The following is a 16,862-nucleotide window of genomic DNA, read 5'->3' as shown; positions in this document are numbered from 1 at the left end:
CCATCAGATGGAATCTTTGTTATTATTTGGGGAAATACAACAATAAAGCAGCATATACTGTTTGAAAGCATGAAAGCATGAAGAACTCTGGAAACTGGGCTTTCGACAATGAGTGAGCCTAAGATTTTTGAAAGCTCAGCGGACCCGATATGTAGAGAAATGTCAGCGTGCTAGGATTATATGAGTCAGCTAATTGGATCAATAAAGTTAACTGCATTGATAACCCAGGCATTGGTTACTGCAAGACATAACAAGGCAGAATGTTTCCTGGAGCTGAAGGCTCTTATTTTGATTCAGCAAAGAAAGATACAGATCCTAACCTAACGAGTTAAAGCTTCTCAGCAGCCGCAAAATCAATTTGGTAAAAAAAAAAAAAAAGAGACTTCCAAACGAAATGGTTCAAGAGTACTTATCTCGCAGAAAGATCTCAGGAAGAATTTGTTAATAGGTCGTATCAAGAACTCAGTAAGTTTCATACAAGATATGAGGACGTGGCTCTAAGAAGGACTGAAACGCATTTTCAATCTGCCCTCAGCATGCTGGGTATCTCTCCCAGAGAAGATTGGAACAACATGCCATTTCTTTACTGCCAGCTCTAAACATGAAGAAAAAAACTTAATCAATCAATCATCAATTGTTTGGCTTTTCAATGGCAAAAAATATGTAAATGTTTCACTTGGTCTGAAGATACTCTGTGCTTATATAGCTATTGATAATGCCCATTTATTTTCTGTCTGCTGACTAATTGAAATGTCTTACAAAAATAACAATTACTGATAATAAAAAAGAGTGTGATATAAAGATTTAGGATGCGTTTAAGATAAACTGTAAATGTGAATTATTAAAATTAAAATTGTAAATTGAAGAGTCCAGAGAGAAAACACCTTTATATATTATCACAAGCAATCCAGGTGTCCCTCAGGGCTGCTCTCGGCCCTCTGCTACTTGATTTACAAATCACACTCTGGCAGCTCCAGGTCGAAGGGGAGGAACACGGCCAGAGGTACTAAGAGATTGATTTAGAGATGATTCTACATCCTGTTCGACAAATGAAAGACGGCGGCTTTAACAATTATGCAAAAAGGGGAAGCGAAGGCTGCATTTCCTCAAGAGTGTTGGCGTCAGTTTGTCATTCACAACACGCATACAATGTTCGACAGTGCTTTTGTGGTGTGCATCTTAACCCTCATCCTCATTTGCTTGTTGGTTAACGAAACTGAAACACACACACACAAAAAAAAAACCCCTATGAGGAAGTGTGAAACTAATTTACTGCCAGCAATGCACTGACTAACCATTGTGTTGATGTGCCTGGGAGACATTGAATTAAGCAGAAACACATCTCTGACCCCAGCTCCTCTTTCTTCTTTAGGTTTTGATCTGTCACCCTCGGGACATGGGTTCTGCGTACGGTGAAACTAGAGTACGGACCCCAAAATACAGAGACACAAACCAGAGGGGATGTTTAAAGGCAGTACTAACACAAATAATAAAGACAAAATGCTGAACTAAGGAGACAGGACAGGCAGGCGGCGCATAATGCTGAACTAAGGAACACTGGCTAGAAAACTGAAACACACTATTAATAACCGAGGGGACCGGCTGGAGTCCAAGGTCCACAAGAACAACAAAACTACTCAGCTTAAACTAAACAACCACAAAGGAGCAACGAATAACTGTAACGCGCTTTAAAGATGAACCAGCAGGAAACACGACGAGGCTGGAGATACACGGGGAAGGAACAGGTCTGCATGTGTGCTGGGACAATCATCACCTGGCAGGTAACAGAGTGGAGAGGGCGGGCCTTAAGGGCATGACTGATAAGGGCTTTCAGGTGTGGCTCGTTGGGATCCTGCTGGTTCGTTTTCAGCCGCACCTGAAGCGCATGAGGAGAGGGCATGTGATCAGCGGCAACAGAAACGCCAGATTAATCAAAAGTGCAGGTTCATAACAGTCAGGCGACTATTTCCTCACTGCTTTATAGGAGCAGCGGATTACTTCAGTACATGTATTATCAAAGTTAGGCTAGCATTTCACCGAGGGATTGTGAAATACTGTATATTCTCAGTACTTTATTTTGGCTCGTAGTTTTAAAGGGATTGTGCAACACGGTGATTTGTGAAACAGTGAAAAAAAGTATTGTGTAATATTGTGATGCATTTGTGCCTCCATAAAAATGACCGTCATGGCTTTAATCCTGTTATCCTACCATAAAGTACTTTCCCCTCAGCTTTACCCGAATGCTTTTGTTAACCGACATCTGATAAGTGCATTGCTCCATTTTTATTTTTTATTTAACCAGGTAAGTCAAATGATAATTAATTCTCTTTTTCAATAAAGACCTGGACCTAAGTTGCACGTTTTTGGAGGTGGGAGGAAGCCGGAGAACCCGGAGAGAACCCACGCAGACACGGGGAGAACATGCAAACTCCTCACAGAAAAGCCGCAAGCTGGATTTTAACCTGTGACCTTCTTGCTGTGAGGAAACGGTGCCACTGTGCCACCGTGCTGCCCAAATATCAAAGTTCATTTTTAAACTCTGGCCATTTATTAACTGCTTGCTTGTCCTGACATGATCACAACTGAGCTCACAGGTAGTCGACGGGGCGTCGCTATCTTATCTGCTGATCGGAGCTGTAATTAACTCGCCTGAGTCGCTGCACCTGTTTTTAAAGCTCAACCAACTGACTTAAGGAAGTGAAATGTATTTGTTCAGGGCTGTCTTAATGTTTAAAGGAATAACTCATTGTATTATTACAATTGCCCCCCCCCCCCCCCCACATTGGCTTCACTTTCAACCATTTATCTTTGCTCCTGTGCCTCCTTCTCCTTTCCTTCTTTCAGCGAATGACAGATGGCGAGAGAAGAGGCAACACAGGGTCATTGTGCTTTGGAGTCTTCTGGAAATCTGTTGCCTGGGCCTTTCTCGTCAATATGCAGGCTTGCCTTAAACTCATCCCTCCATCGCTCATCGCTTCCAAAACCTGGTTCTCACTTGAAAGCGCCCTTCAGTTTCCTCTGTATGTTTTCCATTTGCCCTATAAAAAGCCTGGATCCCCTCTGACCACATTGATGTGAAGCCCCCCCCCCCCCCGGATCTGTTTCCCCTCCGGGGGCTACTCTGTAGAACTCTCATAGCTGACCTTCTAAGCACGCTGAATCTCGAGGCTCTTCACTGTAATCTTGTGGAATTGACTGACATCTAGCAGTTTATTTTCAGATGACACACTGACCAAGTACATACCTTTACCCTCACCTTCCAAATGAGTGGGAGAACCGGACCAATCCTCATGAAGTCGTAGGCTATGTTCTCTCCAGAGCAAAATATCTTGAATACATTTGCTGCTACTGCATCCAGTTGCATTTTAATACCATTGGCCGAATGAGTTTTTTTTTTTTTTTGGATATTGTGCAAAGAAATATTGATGTTTAACCAATGTGTTCATATTGGTGCTTGATACAGGTCACTCATATGTAAACTGTCAATCCGAGCTGAGCCAAAAAAAAAAAGCATTGGTAGTACGATGAGACTCGAACTGAGCCTGGTGGCCATTAAATTTGCTAAAAACGTGAAAATGCTTTTTCTAAGACCATTTTGTCAATATCACGTATATTTTCATTGTGATCTGTAAATTAAAAGTGTTATTTTTAGGATACATTTGAAAATCTAGAAGCGAATGTGATGAAATTCTTTTTGATTGTTTAACACAATAGGTAAAATGATCTATCACATGGAGTGGCACAGACATCCTCTGTGGAGTTTGGATGCTCTCACCACGTCTGTGCGGACCCATAGGTTGGAATCTTAGAATGGCTGGTTGTCTTTCTAAATACGCGTTCACGGGACCACACACACAATATCAGACTGCTTTTTGCTTCGTATAAAATGTAATATTAACAAAAAGAAAAACTTCTCATCGCATGCCAACACACAACATGCGTGGGAGAGTAACAGAGTCAGAGTTTAGACGAGCTGAGTGTGGCTCCTGGGGCCTGGCTGGATCCTATTCAACTATTTATAAGGTCTTCATAGCGCATGATATTAGTTGCAGCTTGACGGAAAGGCTACTATCTTAATAACATGTTTCACATTTTAAAAAATTTATAAAATACAATATGCACCTAAAGAAATTGAACAGTTGACTTCATTAGCCTAAAGTAGACTGACACATGAATACTTTACTTTTAATTAGTTGTGTTGCTGATACTAATACTTTTACTGAAGGAGATAAATGTAAATGATAAATAATAAGTACCTCCAAATAAACGTGCAGTAGCTAGCCTTTATACATAAATAAAGATTCATTTGGAATCCATTTAGTGGCCACATGCCCAACATGAGTCTAAAATTAAGTCTCCCCTTTCGCACTATTTTTGGCCTCTCGGTCTCCTTTGGGAGATACTGAGGGTCATTATACAGTAGTGCACAGATCGTGGCTCAGTGGTGAGGTCGCTAGGACATCACCACAGCACGACGGTTCTGCGTTTGAACCCGGAGCCCTTCATGCATGAAATTCACATTTGCATCAATCATCTTCAGGTGTTGTAAACTACAACGCTGGAAGCATCAGTTTCTGTTCATGTGAATGTAGTGTAACCTCTGTCATATGAATACGAGTAAACTGGCAATGAAAATGACCCAAGTTCAAATACTGACGGAAATCTAAAAATGAGCAAGTCGAAGAATCTCCCTTTCTCAATCTTTCAGGCCCCTATACATGGGCTCCACCCCCTGGTGAATCTGCAAAGGATAGGCAGAGATATAGTAAAGGTATGGATAGATACTACTCCCATAACACTGAAATATTTATAGCACATAGAGATTCTGGGTTCAAATCCACCCGAGGACCTAGAACATTTCTGGCGGCGAGTTCGCATGTTCTCCCCGTGCCTGTTTGGGCTCCCTATGGGATCGCTGGCTTCCCCCCACCTCCGAAAACGTGCAGTGGAGGTGAATTTGTAATCTAATTTAACCATAGGCGTGGATGTGACTATGAATGGTTGCTTGTCTCTCGATGTGGGTCTGTGATGAACTGATGACTTGTCCAGGGTGAACCCCACCTCCTGCCCGGAGCCAGTCGGGATTGGCTCCAGCCCCCCCCATCGGACCCTACACAGGATCAGCTGTTCCAGAATATGAATGAATGAATGATTATTCATACTTAAAAAAACCTCAAACACAGTGAAAAAAACAACCTCTGAGCCATCTCAAAGTTCCAGTTAACAGAGGTAGTAATAGGATCATTTTCGGAGCAGTCCGTGTGAAAATGACTCGCCCCTATGAATTTTGGAATTTCAGTCGTGTGTGGTTCTTTACTCAAATGCTGTTAAGGCATTCGTCTCGTGTGGGGACAACAATTTAACTATGCAAAGGCGTTTTTAAAAAGATCATTGGAGTCTGGTGCAGGTTTCTTTAGCAAAAAGATCAATAATCTGCAAAGACAAAAGCGAGATAAAAGTTAACACGTTGCTTCGGTTGAAGTAAACAATGATTTTTATTGATAAGGTTCTCAGAAGAGTCTCGTTTTCAGTGAATGTATAAGAATCATCTTTGATAATACTGATTTGGTACATTATGACATCCAGCACGAGTCTCTTCACAGTGAGAGGGATCCATTACTGCTACTGCCGTTGAGATCTAGGACAGAAATATCCCTGCTTCCAGACCAAAAAAAAGCAGTTGGGGGAAAAAAACAACAAATCGGGGACTGATATTGTAGAATATTAGAGTGCCACAAAACTCTACAGTAAGACCAGCTAAAGATTTCGCACATTACAAGCCACTTCCTCTTAGAAATATAAAACTTGATATTCGGACATTATTCTACTGTGCTGCATAAAGTTAAGTCTATACACTGTACATCGAAATATAGTTCGAAAAAACAGATTTCACAGTTTTAAAGACTTTATTTAAAGTATAAACCATTTTTAAACACTATATTACATAATTATTCTTTTCGAGAGTGACTATTATTTTGCCCTGCCAGCAAACCGAAATCAATACAAAACGAAAACAAACAAACAAACAAACATTTCTTACATATAATACAAAAGAAAATAAACTCCATCTATCGATGTTCATTTGGAATAGAACTGGTGACTCATTCATGATTGTCATATAGTACTAATTAATAAATAAATTAAAACAAGACTGAAATAAATACAGACGTAGAATGTTTTCTGGACCGTGGATGTCGTGTTCCGATCGTTCTTTACAGAAGTGCCTTGGTGAACGTCTCACAATTCTACCGCGACTGAAACATACAAAACTACGGCGTCTACAGTATATGCAACATCCTGAAAGTTAGTGTAGTTGGACACATACGTAGCAACTTGGTTCTCCCCATTTCAAAATAAACAATGCTGTGTGATACCACTGTCCACAAATATAGCCATCTTTTTTTTTTGCCTTTATTTTTAAAAAAAAGTTCCTATTCTGGTCTTCTCTGTTTGGAGGCCATTAGCTTGTGTGTGTGTGTGTGTGTGCGCGTGTGTGGCTTGGTTGGATGTTTGCTGCCTCATCAGCAATGGGGCTGGTCTGTGGTGGATGATTGGAGGCCTGAGACAGGGAGACGACTCGCTGTACTGTACGACGTTTGTCTGTCACTGTTTATAATGTCCTCCACTGGTGTGTAGTTAGAATGGCTGCACTCTGAAGGGCTTTGTCTCGCTCTTGGTCCCTGTGCCTTCAGCACATATTAGAGACAGACAAGCCTTTCGCCACAGAAGCCAAGCGCAGTAAAACTCCACGGCGCGCTCTCGGTGTGACCCAAAAAATATGGCCGAAAATATCACTATTTTCTTTTTTTAAAAAGGGGAATCTTTTTATTCTTTCAGCAACAGTTCTCAAAGTTCTTCAGTGCTTTTTCAGTTGTTCAAGTTGTTTTTTTCTCAAAAGAAAAAAGAAAAAAAAAAGAGCTATTTGACCAAACTTTCTTTTTTCTTTCTTTCAAATATGTTTCTGACAAGTCATTCTTTTGAAAAGTCCCTGCAGCATTCCACGAACAACCCAATCACTGTTTAATTCTCCATGGATATTGAGAGGAGTCGGGTCAAGGAGGCTGTGTGGGGGGGTCAAAAAGGAGCAGGGTCTAGAGAAGTGAAAGTGCCCTTCAAGTTCAGGTGGGCTGTTACCTCCTGCCCATCTCGTTCTGTCTGAGGAACTGGATGTTGTTGCTGCTGTCAGCCAGTTCTGGATACTGCTCCACGGGCAGTACGTAGTAGCCATCGTAGCCTTGCACTCTACCTGTCGTGAGGAGCTGCTGTCTTTCCCCCTCTGTCCAAAGGCGGCTGCCTCCCTTCCCATCCCTAGCCCTCTGCTGTTCTTTCGCCCAGGCCCCGGCCAAGGCCCGCTGCCTGGCCAGCTCCAGCAATCTGACCTTCTCTTCCTCCACTACGTCCACGGCGAGCCCATATCTAACGCTGAGAACCAGCGATGGAACGGCAAACTCCACCGTCACTCCTCTCCTAGAGCGGCCACTCACGGTCACGTTGATGCCGCTCTCCAGTGACTTACGCCCATTGGTAAGCCCCAGCGCTAAAAGGTCACTGTCAGCCGAACCCACTTTCACAAAGTAGTGACAGTCCTTCCCATCCTGGGTATAATGGGTGCCTTCGAGGTACTGGGCGCCATTGAGCACCAGAGACACTTTACGGCTGTCGTCGTTGGCCAAAGCGGACACACTGGCCACCGCCCGGCCTTCTTTCATAGCCAGCATCACTCCTCTCCCTATCAAAGGGGTGCTGGTGCCGAACCAGTGACCCGGCTTGTCCTTGCGTCTCCGGCGTTCCTTGTTTAGGAGGCGACCCTCCAGGGCCATGAAGGCTTGGTTGTGACGCTCCGCTGCCTGCTGAACGCCAGTGATGAGCTGCAAAGACGAGAAAGTATTAAAACACACCCGACTTTCCGCTTGTAAATATTTCTGTGTCGAAGACGACTGGACTGTGTGTCAAACACGGCAGCTCTGCTGAAAAGCCGATTTGCTGTCACGGAGTTAATATTGGCTTTGATCGCGCTGATGGCAGCCAGCCCGGTAGTCCATACCTGTCCATTCTCACAGTGCTGGGTGGCCCGGAGCTCGTACGGCGGCTCCACAAAGTAGAGCGAGTGGCGAGGGAACCCCGGGATTATGTTGCTAAGCTGGAAGCCAAACATTACCAGCCAGCTCTTCACATCTACAGCATACAGGAGGAAAATGAATCACTGAATGGCATACATGTAGGCAAAATAGAGAATTCATTATCATGAAATAGTGTCTTTGTGGCTGATACGGTGTTAAGCGAAGCGTTCAGCTACTGGGCCATCCTCTGGTTCATTGTCTCTCACACACACACACGCACACTACCTTGTTGATATCATCTGTTTCTTCTACACAGATATCAGAGACAAAGTCAGGACACGAGCAGCTAAGCTCTTGTTCTGAAGATGTCCCATATGCTTTGTTAATCTTATCCGTCGTCTGACCTCAACACAGCGAGTTTTAACTTATTGTTCACCGCATTCTCGCCAAAACTACGTGCATTTGTGGGAAATTTTGAAAGCAAATGAGAAATGGACAGACTTGAATAAAAATCCTGCAGCTTTAGATCCAAGGAAAAATGTCAGAATTCTGCAGACATATATTCCTGCAACAGAAATGAACACAAGCACAACATTGATCCTCTACCTGTGACATAATTCTTGACGTCCAGCATGTCACTGAGCGGGTTGTTGTTCTTGAACATGTACAAATTGAATGGAGAGGGATCCTTCCCTATCTTCGGCCAGATGCTGTAGTCAGGTGAGGTCCAGCGTCCAGCTAAGACGTCATAGTCCCGCTGGGTGAAGTGGACCAGCTTAGTCAAGGGATCATAGAGACCACCGTGAAATCCAACCACCAGCTGGAACTCTGGGTTGGAATCCAGATAAACCTCTCCATAAGCTGTGTATTGGACCTGGATGACACAAGCAGAGCCATTTTCTTTTTAGTTTTTGTCAGTGATGGTCAGCCGTGCCTCTGATGGAAAGGTCAGAATTCTGTCAGGGAGCAGAGTGTCCCTGGAAGGATGGTTTGAGACTTGGCAGATGCCAGAAGACTTTTCCAGACAGATTTCATGTTTTTTTTTTATACCACAAATCATTTCTAGAATTTTTCTAGCAGTGAGTGCAAATAGCTTTAAATGATTGCAAATAAACTAGAAAGAACAGATCCAAAACTACATTCAATAATACCTGTTTAATCATCTGCCCATTGCTGCTGAAGACGGCCAACGGTGTGCCCGTGTTGTCCGAAGCGATGTAATATTCTTCCCCACTGCTCACCTCCATAGCGAACAAATGTCCCTGATCACGGGAACAAAATAAAATAAAATAAAAACGCAAGGATTTTGACAGGATTTGCTACTATTGAGCTCACACGACATTCCCATTTTGCAGAAAAGATGATCTACTGAAACACAGTACTGATACGGACGACGTAAAAGGGCCTACCTGAAGGTCATAGTAGAGCGATGAGATCTCAGAGCTGGAGTGGTTGAATATGTGCGTGACCCTGGTTGGGTGGTTGAGGTCAGCGTAGAAGAACTGAAGGTGCTGCCCCATGCTGTTCCTTGTGGACACTCTGCGACCCAGCCCGTCATAATGATACACGACGCTCCAGCTGCCGGGGCCTCGATTGTAGGCCCTCAGCAGCTGACCTTTAGAGTTATAGTCAAAAACATCGGCACCACGCTGGCTGAGGAAGCCGTCCTCATCAAGGCGGTACTGGACATCTCCTAGGCGCGTGATGCGATCTCTGAGGTCGTACCGGAGCGGCATGATGCGGGCGATGTTTCCGGGATTTAGCAGATGGAGGTTGCCGTTTAAGTCATAGCTGTAGCGCCAGGTAGACCAGTCATTCACCTGTGTAAAGACATGAAATATTAAATTATAACTTTTAAAACCCCATTTACGGATTCAAAAATCAGTCAAAAGTACACATCGTCTCTGATTCCCTTTTACTTTTCATTATTGGTGTATAAAGATAACCAAGAACAATTTAGAACCTTTTGTTGATGGCCCAGGTCACCATGTGGACGGTGTAAATCTAATTATGATGGGGAATAAGCTGCTCGGCGGAGGTCTGCGCTCTCTGAGTGCTTTACTGGTTTAAAACTGTCACGACACCAGGTTAAAAAAAAAATCAAAATGTTACCAATCCTCCACACAGAATACTCGCCTTGACGCCACTGAGCTGTCCGTCTCCATCGTAATCGTAGCGATACTGAGTGGTGTTGGCGTAGGGCCCGATCTTAAGCTCCCTCTTCACCACTCGTCCCATGCTGTCATACTGCACCGTCATCCAGTACATAAGTGAGCGGAAGATCTCGTATTGGACCTCCTTGATGCGACCGTGGGTGTCAAAGTGCTTGCTCAGAGTCATGACAGCTGTGGTGATGATCTGATTGATGTCGTAGTAAATCACTCCAAACTTTCCAAAGTGCTCCACCTGTAGGATGATAGAACGGTTTGGTAAAGTTCTGGCAGCAGAACTCGAAAATTAAGACAAAGCAAAAGTCTTGAGTGCTTCAAAGACTTTAAAAGTAAGAATAGACCAGAATTATAATTTTTTTTAATTACAAATCCGCACCTTTCCAGAGATCTCATCGTATCGGTAGAGGTCGACAGGCAGCGGCGTCTCGCTGATGACGGGCTTCATGCTGGCGATACGGAAGCTGTTGTCATGGTACGTGTAGTCAAACCGAGCGTTGACCATTCCCTCCTCGCTGAACCGGTAGATCTGCTTGTCGATGAGCGGACCCATCTTTCGATAGCGTATGGTGCAAGAGAAACCCCCGCTCTGCAGGTTGACCATCTTCAGCACGCCGGCAGTCTCGTCGTAGCCAAAAGTGATGGCAGTGCTGTCGTACACAATCTCTGACAGCTTGGCCAGTTTGCCGTACTTGTAGAGGACACGGCGGCCGGTGCCCATGTAGTGCGTCGCCTGAGGTCTCCCGTCCTCGCTGAAGTCATGGATGATGGAGGCGTTGCTCTCCGGGGGGTTGTAGGTGTTGCGGATGTAGCCGATTGACACGTGCGTGAACATGGTGTGGCGGGCCACGCTGGGCATGGTGACAGCTGTGACCCGACCGGAGGCATCAAACTCAAAGACGTACTGTCTCTGACTCTGCAGGAGCAGCACCATGGACTGAAAGCAGAGAAATGGGGGTAAGCATTTCTTTTGAAGCATATCAATGGATGATTTGCGTCCCGTCATGTGTTGACAAATTAAAGCTTAAATAATTATGATTAATGAAACAATTTCTCGCTTGTTTCTGCAAGACAAATGACGACTGCTAGTTCTTGCCTTGTCTAGCGAAACCTCTAGACTGAAAAGAGGGGGGGGGGGGGGGGGGCGAGGTACAAACAAATGTACTTACTTTATCAAGGTAGCTGTAGCTCCACACCTTCCCGTCCACAAAAGAGCGAGATAGAATGCGTCCCTGGGGGTCAAATTCCGTCCTCTCGCTCATACTGCCCCTCTGCAGCCCGACGAGCTGCCCATTGGCGGAATACGACACGTTGACCACTGCCAGGCTGCTGCTGGGCAACCACATAGCTGGCCGGCCCTGAGCGTCGTACATGATGCGCAGCGTGAACTTGCGATGATCGTCGTAAATCTTCTCTGTCCGCGTGTTGCGGTCAAAATCGATGGAGAGAAGATTGCGGCCGTGTGCCTGAAAGAAAAAGGAAATTGAGGAGGTAAATTTGAGGACGTTCTTATCTTTTTTTTTAGACCAAAATGCTAGTTTTGTTAAATAATGCTGTGTTTTTAAGGAATTGAAACGTGGGCTCACTCTTAGCTTCCTCCCGAACACAGTGACTTTGCCCTTGGCCTGCTCTTTGCGCAGACGCCATTCGATGGAGTTGAGGCCATTGTCGGTGGGCAGAGTGATGTTCCTGCGACCAATTGTGGGGCTGACAGAACCCGCCAGGATGTGGGGCTCAGTGTGGAAGCTGATGCCCATCCCATTAGCATACATCACTCTGAGGGTCCCGTTGTTGCACAGCTGGTAGCTGTTCCTCACCTGGTCTGTTGAGACGAACAGATTGAAGGAAAGTGAAGGAAAGGAGACCACTGGGAGGACCAGCTGGCTTTCTAGCCTTTGTATTCCAATCCTGTGTTGTTTTTAAGGGATGCCAGAGCTCAGAGAATTTATCGATTGAGGTATATAATTGGGGTTAGACATGGCCGATTACAAACCTGCTACCTGACTCTCATGCACTACCAGAAGTTCCTCACTGACTCGGCGGTAATGCTGCGACAGAAATGAGAACAGAGGCTGGGTGCAACCAACGAAGACAGAGTGAGGAGGACTGATAATAGGCAGGGATGGATTTGTATGTCTGAAACATTACGTTCACTTGAAAAAGAGAACCAGATCACGAAACGCTCTTAATCTTATGCCTATGAAATATTTATGAACCTGATAATTATTATTGATTCCAATTATAACAAATGAAAATTTAACTGATTAAGCTATCATGTCTCTGCGGTTTAATGACTCACTCTCAAACACAAGAATGGAAACAGATAAGCCCCTGCCGAATGCCGGCGCTAATTCTTCCCTCTGATGTGTGAAAGCAGGCGTCCTGATCACAATGCGATGTGATCGATAGCAAGATAAAATTATTTTCGGCTCACACATATCTGGCAGAAGCAGAGGAGGGAGCTGTTCTTAATTTCATTAAAAAAAAAAAGATGAGCGGATCGGATGGTGTCTCCATTTGAACCTCACTATAAACGACAGTAATCCATAAGGCCAATTTGTAATAAAGCCCAAGGCACATTTTAACAATGCCTCAAACAGACAAGAGAAGCCCTTTTTTTTCTCCATTGACTTGGCAGCAAAAAGCTTTTAGATAAATCTTCTGAGCTCTCTCTCTCTCTGTCTGACCAACCTCGTAATAAAACAGGAGCGAGGGAAAGAGAGAGAGAGAGAGAGAAACAAGAGCTTGAGGGCCAAGCAGGATTCACTGTGCAGGAGTTAATGAAGAGCGCGAGAGGGGAGCAGAACGAGAGGAAGACGGTTAAGTGAGTATGCCAGCAGAGAGCCATGCTGAAACCCACACAGTGCGGAGGGAACCTCAAATGACTTACAGCTCTGTGAACAACTCGACATTTTCCCTCCTGCAACGCAGGTGGCTCGCTAAATACATTTACCATCTATTCCCCGCGGGCCCTTCACCTACAGTCCGCGGCCCGACCTCATCCCTCTGCCTCACCGCTCGCACTGGTCAAGAGAGAGGAGACAATTATTCTCCTTCATCCCCTCTATAAAGACCAAATGAGCTGAGGGATCATGGGAGATGATTGAGAACTGTGTTCGTGTGTCGGTGCCAGAGTGTGTGTGTGTGAGAGGAAGAAAGCTGAGGAAGGATGAGGAGGATTCACTCGACATGAGTTAATGAATTTTTGCTGTGATGATATTTAAAAGCAGGATGATCCCAACTGGGATTAACAGCTATATATATATTGGTAATTTTACGCCACGAGAGGTAGCGAGAGAGGCCTGGAGGGGAGTGGGAGGGATAATCTCCTGGAGCGTACACCTCACTGAATGAAAATTACAAGACTTTCAATTAGAGTGGACCGGCTGGATCACATTCGCCGTCACAGCGGAGGCTGTGTCTGAATGCTATGATTAAGTAGGTCTGACCTGTGTGTGAGCTGTCATTTATAACATATAAACAGACCCCGTCTCGTTCTTTCCGCCGCGTGTCCCGGTACACGCAGGGTGTGTCTCTACCTTGCACCACGGTGTACGAGGCCTCCACAGAGGACAGGTTGGTGATGACGGTGACGTCGTCGTCTCTGCTGGAACTTTCAATGTCAATGTTGATGGAGCGTTCAATCTCGCGGTGGAGGCTTGTCACCATGCCCGTGGGGTATGTCACGTTGGTCAAGCGACCCTCGCTGTCATACCTGGAGGACGGTTAAATTGCGGCGACAGTGTTTGTGAAAGGGGACAAATGCAAATACAAATATGCTAAAACAGTCAGTGCCAAAGAAGAACCTAAAAATGAGATCAGAAAGAATTTCAAAAATAAATGGGCTGCAGTTACAGAAGCTACCACTGAGGGGCAGCGGTGCTCTGTCGGATGTGAAGGGAATTGTTGCAAATGTGGTCAGACATGAACACAAAACATGTGGAATGCATTCATTTTGTAATTCAGTCATAAATAAAAGCGTTGCAAAGATTCAAAAACACAATCAGACACTTTGATGCACACTCACTGGTAAAACGTGGTCCATCCCGTCTCATCAGCTTTGGCAGCCAGGAGGCCTGTGTTGCCACTGTAGCCCATCAGAGCCACCTCCTGCCCGATGGCTGACACACTGCGCAACCCTCCATTGGGGTCCAGTCCCAGGGTCACCACTTGATTTTCTGGAAGTAGCACCAGTCGCAGCAGGCTGGCTCCTCCCCCCTGGCCCAGGCCGTCCCTCCTCACCTTCACCGTGTTGTTGCAGTTGTCCACCAACATAGCTAGCTCTCCATCAGAAGCGTAGGTGAAGTTGTAGAGTGGTTCCCCAGTCACCAGGCTAATTGTCTGGATGTGAAGCCCCTCCCCGTCGAAAATGTACAGCTCCTGTTCCCTTGGTGACGCGACTTCATACTGTGCAAATCCTCCATAGCCCACGCTTGAGACGGCGGGACCAGGGCGGTTGGCTCGCACAGCTCTGATGCGTATGTTATTGAGGTCTGCGATGAAGAGTGTCCCATCAGGGGACACAGCCAAGGAAGTGGGGGAGTTCAACCCGGCATCAGGGGCGTAGCCGTCATCGCCGTAGAAGCAGTTGCAGTTGACATCATTCTTGCAGTCACACTCCGAGGGAGTACCGGCCAGGAGAGAGATTTCTCCATTCGTGCTCACCTTGGAGAAATCCAGAAAATCAGGAAATGAAAAGATCAGTCAGTTAACGATACGATTGGAATACAGTGACCAATCATAGGAGAAAGCAAATGGAGCCTGGGCTCTCATACCTGTCTAACTCTGTTGATCTTCTTCTCATCTGTCTCGGCGATGTAGAGGATGCCGGTGTGGGACAGGGCGATGGCCGTGGCGCTCTCCAAGGCTGCATGTATAGCCAGCTTACTGAGGCTGTAGTCGATACCTGGTACTTGACAATGCATCGGGCGACCTGCTATGATGCTCACCTGGAAGCAGCAACAGAGATCTATGATCACATCTTATAGCCCAAGACAACGGAGACGATGGAGCGGCTTTACAAATAAACCGTAAAAAGAAAATGGCATTTCAGAAAGTTACAATATCCCTCAAGCAAATTTAGCAGTGACGCTGCCTCCAACTGCAAAACCTAGAAAACTATATTCGGATTTTAACTTCCCTACTATTTGGCTTGGAGGAAGCCCAAACTGGGGAAAAAAAGAAATCCGGACCAAGCCCAGTGAGTATCTGCCTTCAGGGATTTGCAGTGACGATCCACCTTGTGATCCATACCTGGTGGTTCTCAGTGATGCGTAGGATGACGTTATTTTCCAGGACATAGAGAGAGTTGTCCATGGGGTTCACCGCTAAATCTGTGGGCCACTCAAGACGCACCTGGTAGGCAGAAAGAAAAATGTACAAATGAGAAACAAGCTACGACCAGGGAGGCGTTTTGACAGGATGCCAAGGTTAATTCCGGTCTCTTCTTCATTTTTTTAAGTGACTGTTGTCCCAACTCCCTCTTGATCCATTCATTCATCAGTGGACTCTTTAATCCCTTCCTAAATCAGTCTCCGGCTGACCTCCGAGCTGGCATGTGTCCATGCAATTATCGCAGCAGCACTCACAGGGCTTTTAGATTGACGTGCGTCACGCCAAAACACCTCTCGTCTCATCTGCACTTCCTCCTACCTGGCCGACGTCCATGCTGGAATCGCAGCTCAGTGGTCGTATGGCAGTCAGATCGTTGGCCCCTAGAAGGGTAGAGATGATGCCGTTCTGGTCCACCTTACGGATCATGGTGGCATCCACAAAGTACATCATTCCATTTTTATCCACCGCGATACCTGCCAAAGTGTAGATGCACACCGTGAGTGACGACTCATAACTCAAAGGATTCAGGCGACCCATAGACATTTTGAGTCAATTAAACTTCACGCCTTCCATCAGTCTGCAAATGGATAGCAGCCCTGACAGCTGAATGGCTCAATGCTTCATCGAATGAGAGGGAGCAAATTGATGGGCCGGGCTTTGAACTGTTAGAGAAGTGTTAGTTTTCGGATGAGTCATGGGGCTGTGGCGCTGAGCTCATTCTCCTCCCCCTTTAGAGCGGAAAGCGATCTGTTGCAGCGACTTCCTTCCTTCGTCTCTGCTCGCTGCTTATTTTCGTTCCTCTGATTTTTAGATTCCGCAATCATTTTCCTTTTTTTTAGCATTTAACTGTGTTTCTGTGTCAGCCTCGCCGGTCTGAGAGGAGGCACGCTTTCAGACAGGTGCGTTTGTTTGCTTGACACAAAATAACTTCTAGATGTTAAGAGAATCACGGCGACAGAAGATGTGGGGGCGGAGGAATGCAGCAAACGAGAGAGACAGAGGCAAGGAGAGACAGCGAAAAATGATGGAGAAGAAAGAGACAAGAGGACAAGTTGATGTGTGCCGCTTGATTTTTGTCTGGAACCGGAAAGACGGAGCCATTGGATCTTTGTCTTCTGTTACCTCCTCTCACAAACACACACACACACGCTCTGTGCATACTAGCATCCGGAGTTCCACACACACTTGTGTCACTGACAGGAATTTGTGACAGCATGACATCCTTGACAGTTTGGTGTCACAATGTTCTAAGCGCTAGCGATCCGCAGAAATCATTCCATTATCAAGGTTACCATTAACC

At 45.5% G+C, this 16,862-nt stretch overlaps 1 protein-coding gene across 1 annotated transcript in view; it reads right to left on the bottom strand.

Annotated features, from left to right (window-relative positions):
- Positions 1-7,130: 7,130 nt before the first annotated feature.
- The window catches only part of tenm2a (teneurin transmembrane protein 2a), a 135,788-nt gene continuing 126,056 nt past the window's right edge, over positions 7,131-16,862 (bottom strand). The window contains exons 24-37 of the mRNA XM_068740384.1: positions 15,881-16,035; positions 15,482-15,583; positions 15,004-15,177; positions 14,256-14,893; positions 13,768-13,943; positions 11,815-12,050; positions 11,398-11,694; positions 10,608-11,165; positions 10,197-10,466; positions 9,470-9,880; positions 9,212-9,322; positions 8,667-8,934; positions 8,045-8,175; positions 7,131-7,868 (exon numbers count right to left, since the gene is read on the bottom strand). Coding sequence (XP_068596485.1) covers positions 7,131-7,868; positions 8,045-8,175; positions 8,667-8,934; positions 9,212-9,322; positions 9,470-9,880; positions 10,197-10,466; positions 10,608-11,165; positions 11,398-11,694; positions 11,815-12,050; positions 13,768-13,943; positions 14,256-14,893; positions 15,004-15,177; positions 15,482-15,583; positions 15,881-16,035 — 4,265 coding nt within the window. The remainder of the gene's footprint in view (positions 7,869-8,044; positions 8,176-8,666; positions 8,935-9,211; positions 9,323-9,469; positions 9,881-10,196; positions 10,467-10,607; positions 11,166-11,397; positions 11,695-11,814; positions 12,051-13,767; positions 13,944-14,255; positions 14,894-15,003; positions 15,178-15,481; positions 15,584-15,880; positions 16,036-16,862) is intronic.

The sequence above is a fragment of the Brachionichthys hirsutus genome, chromosome 6, assembly GCF_040956055.1.
Source record: "Brachionichthys hirsutus isolate HB-005 chromosome 6, CSIRO-AGI_Bhir_v1, whole genome shotgun sequence".
NCBI lineage: Eukaryota > Metazoa > Chordata > Actinopteri > Lophiiformes > Brachionichthyidae > Brachionichthys > Brachionichthys hirsutus.
Note: the sequence above shows the minus strand (reverse complement) of the source record. Positions and strands in the feature narration are given on the sequence as shown.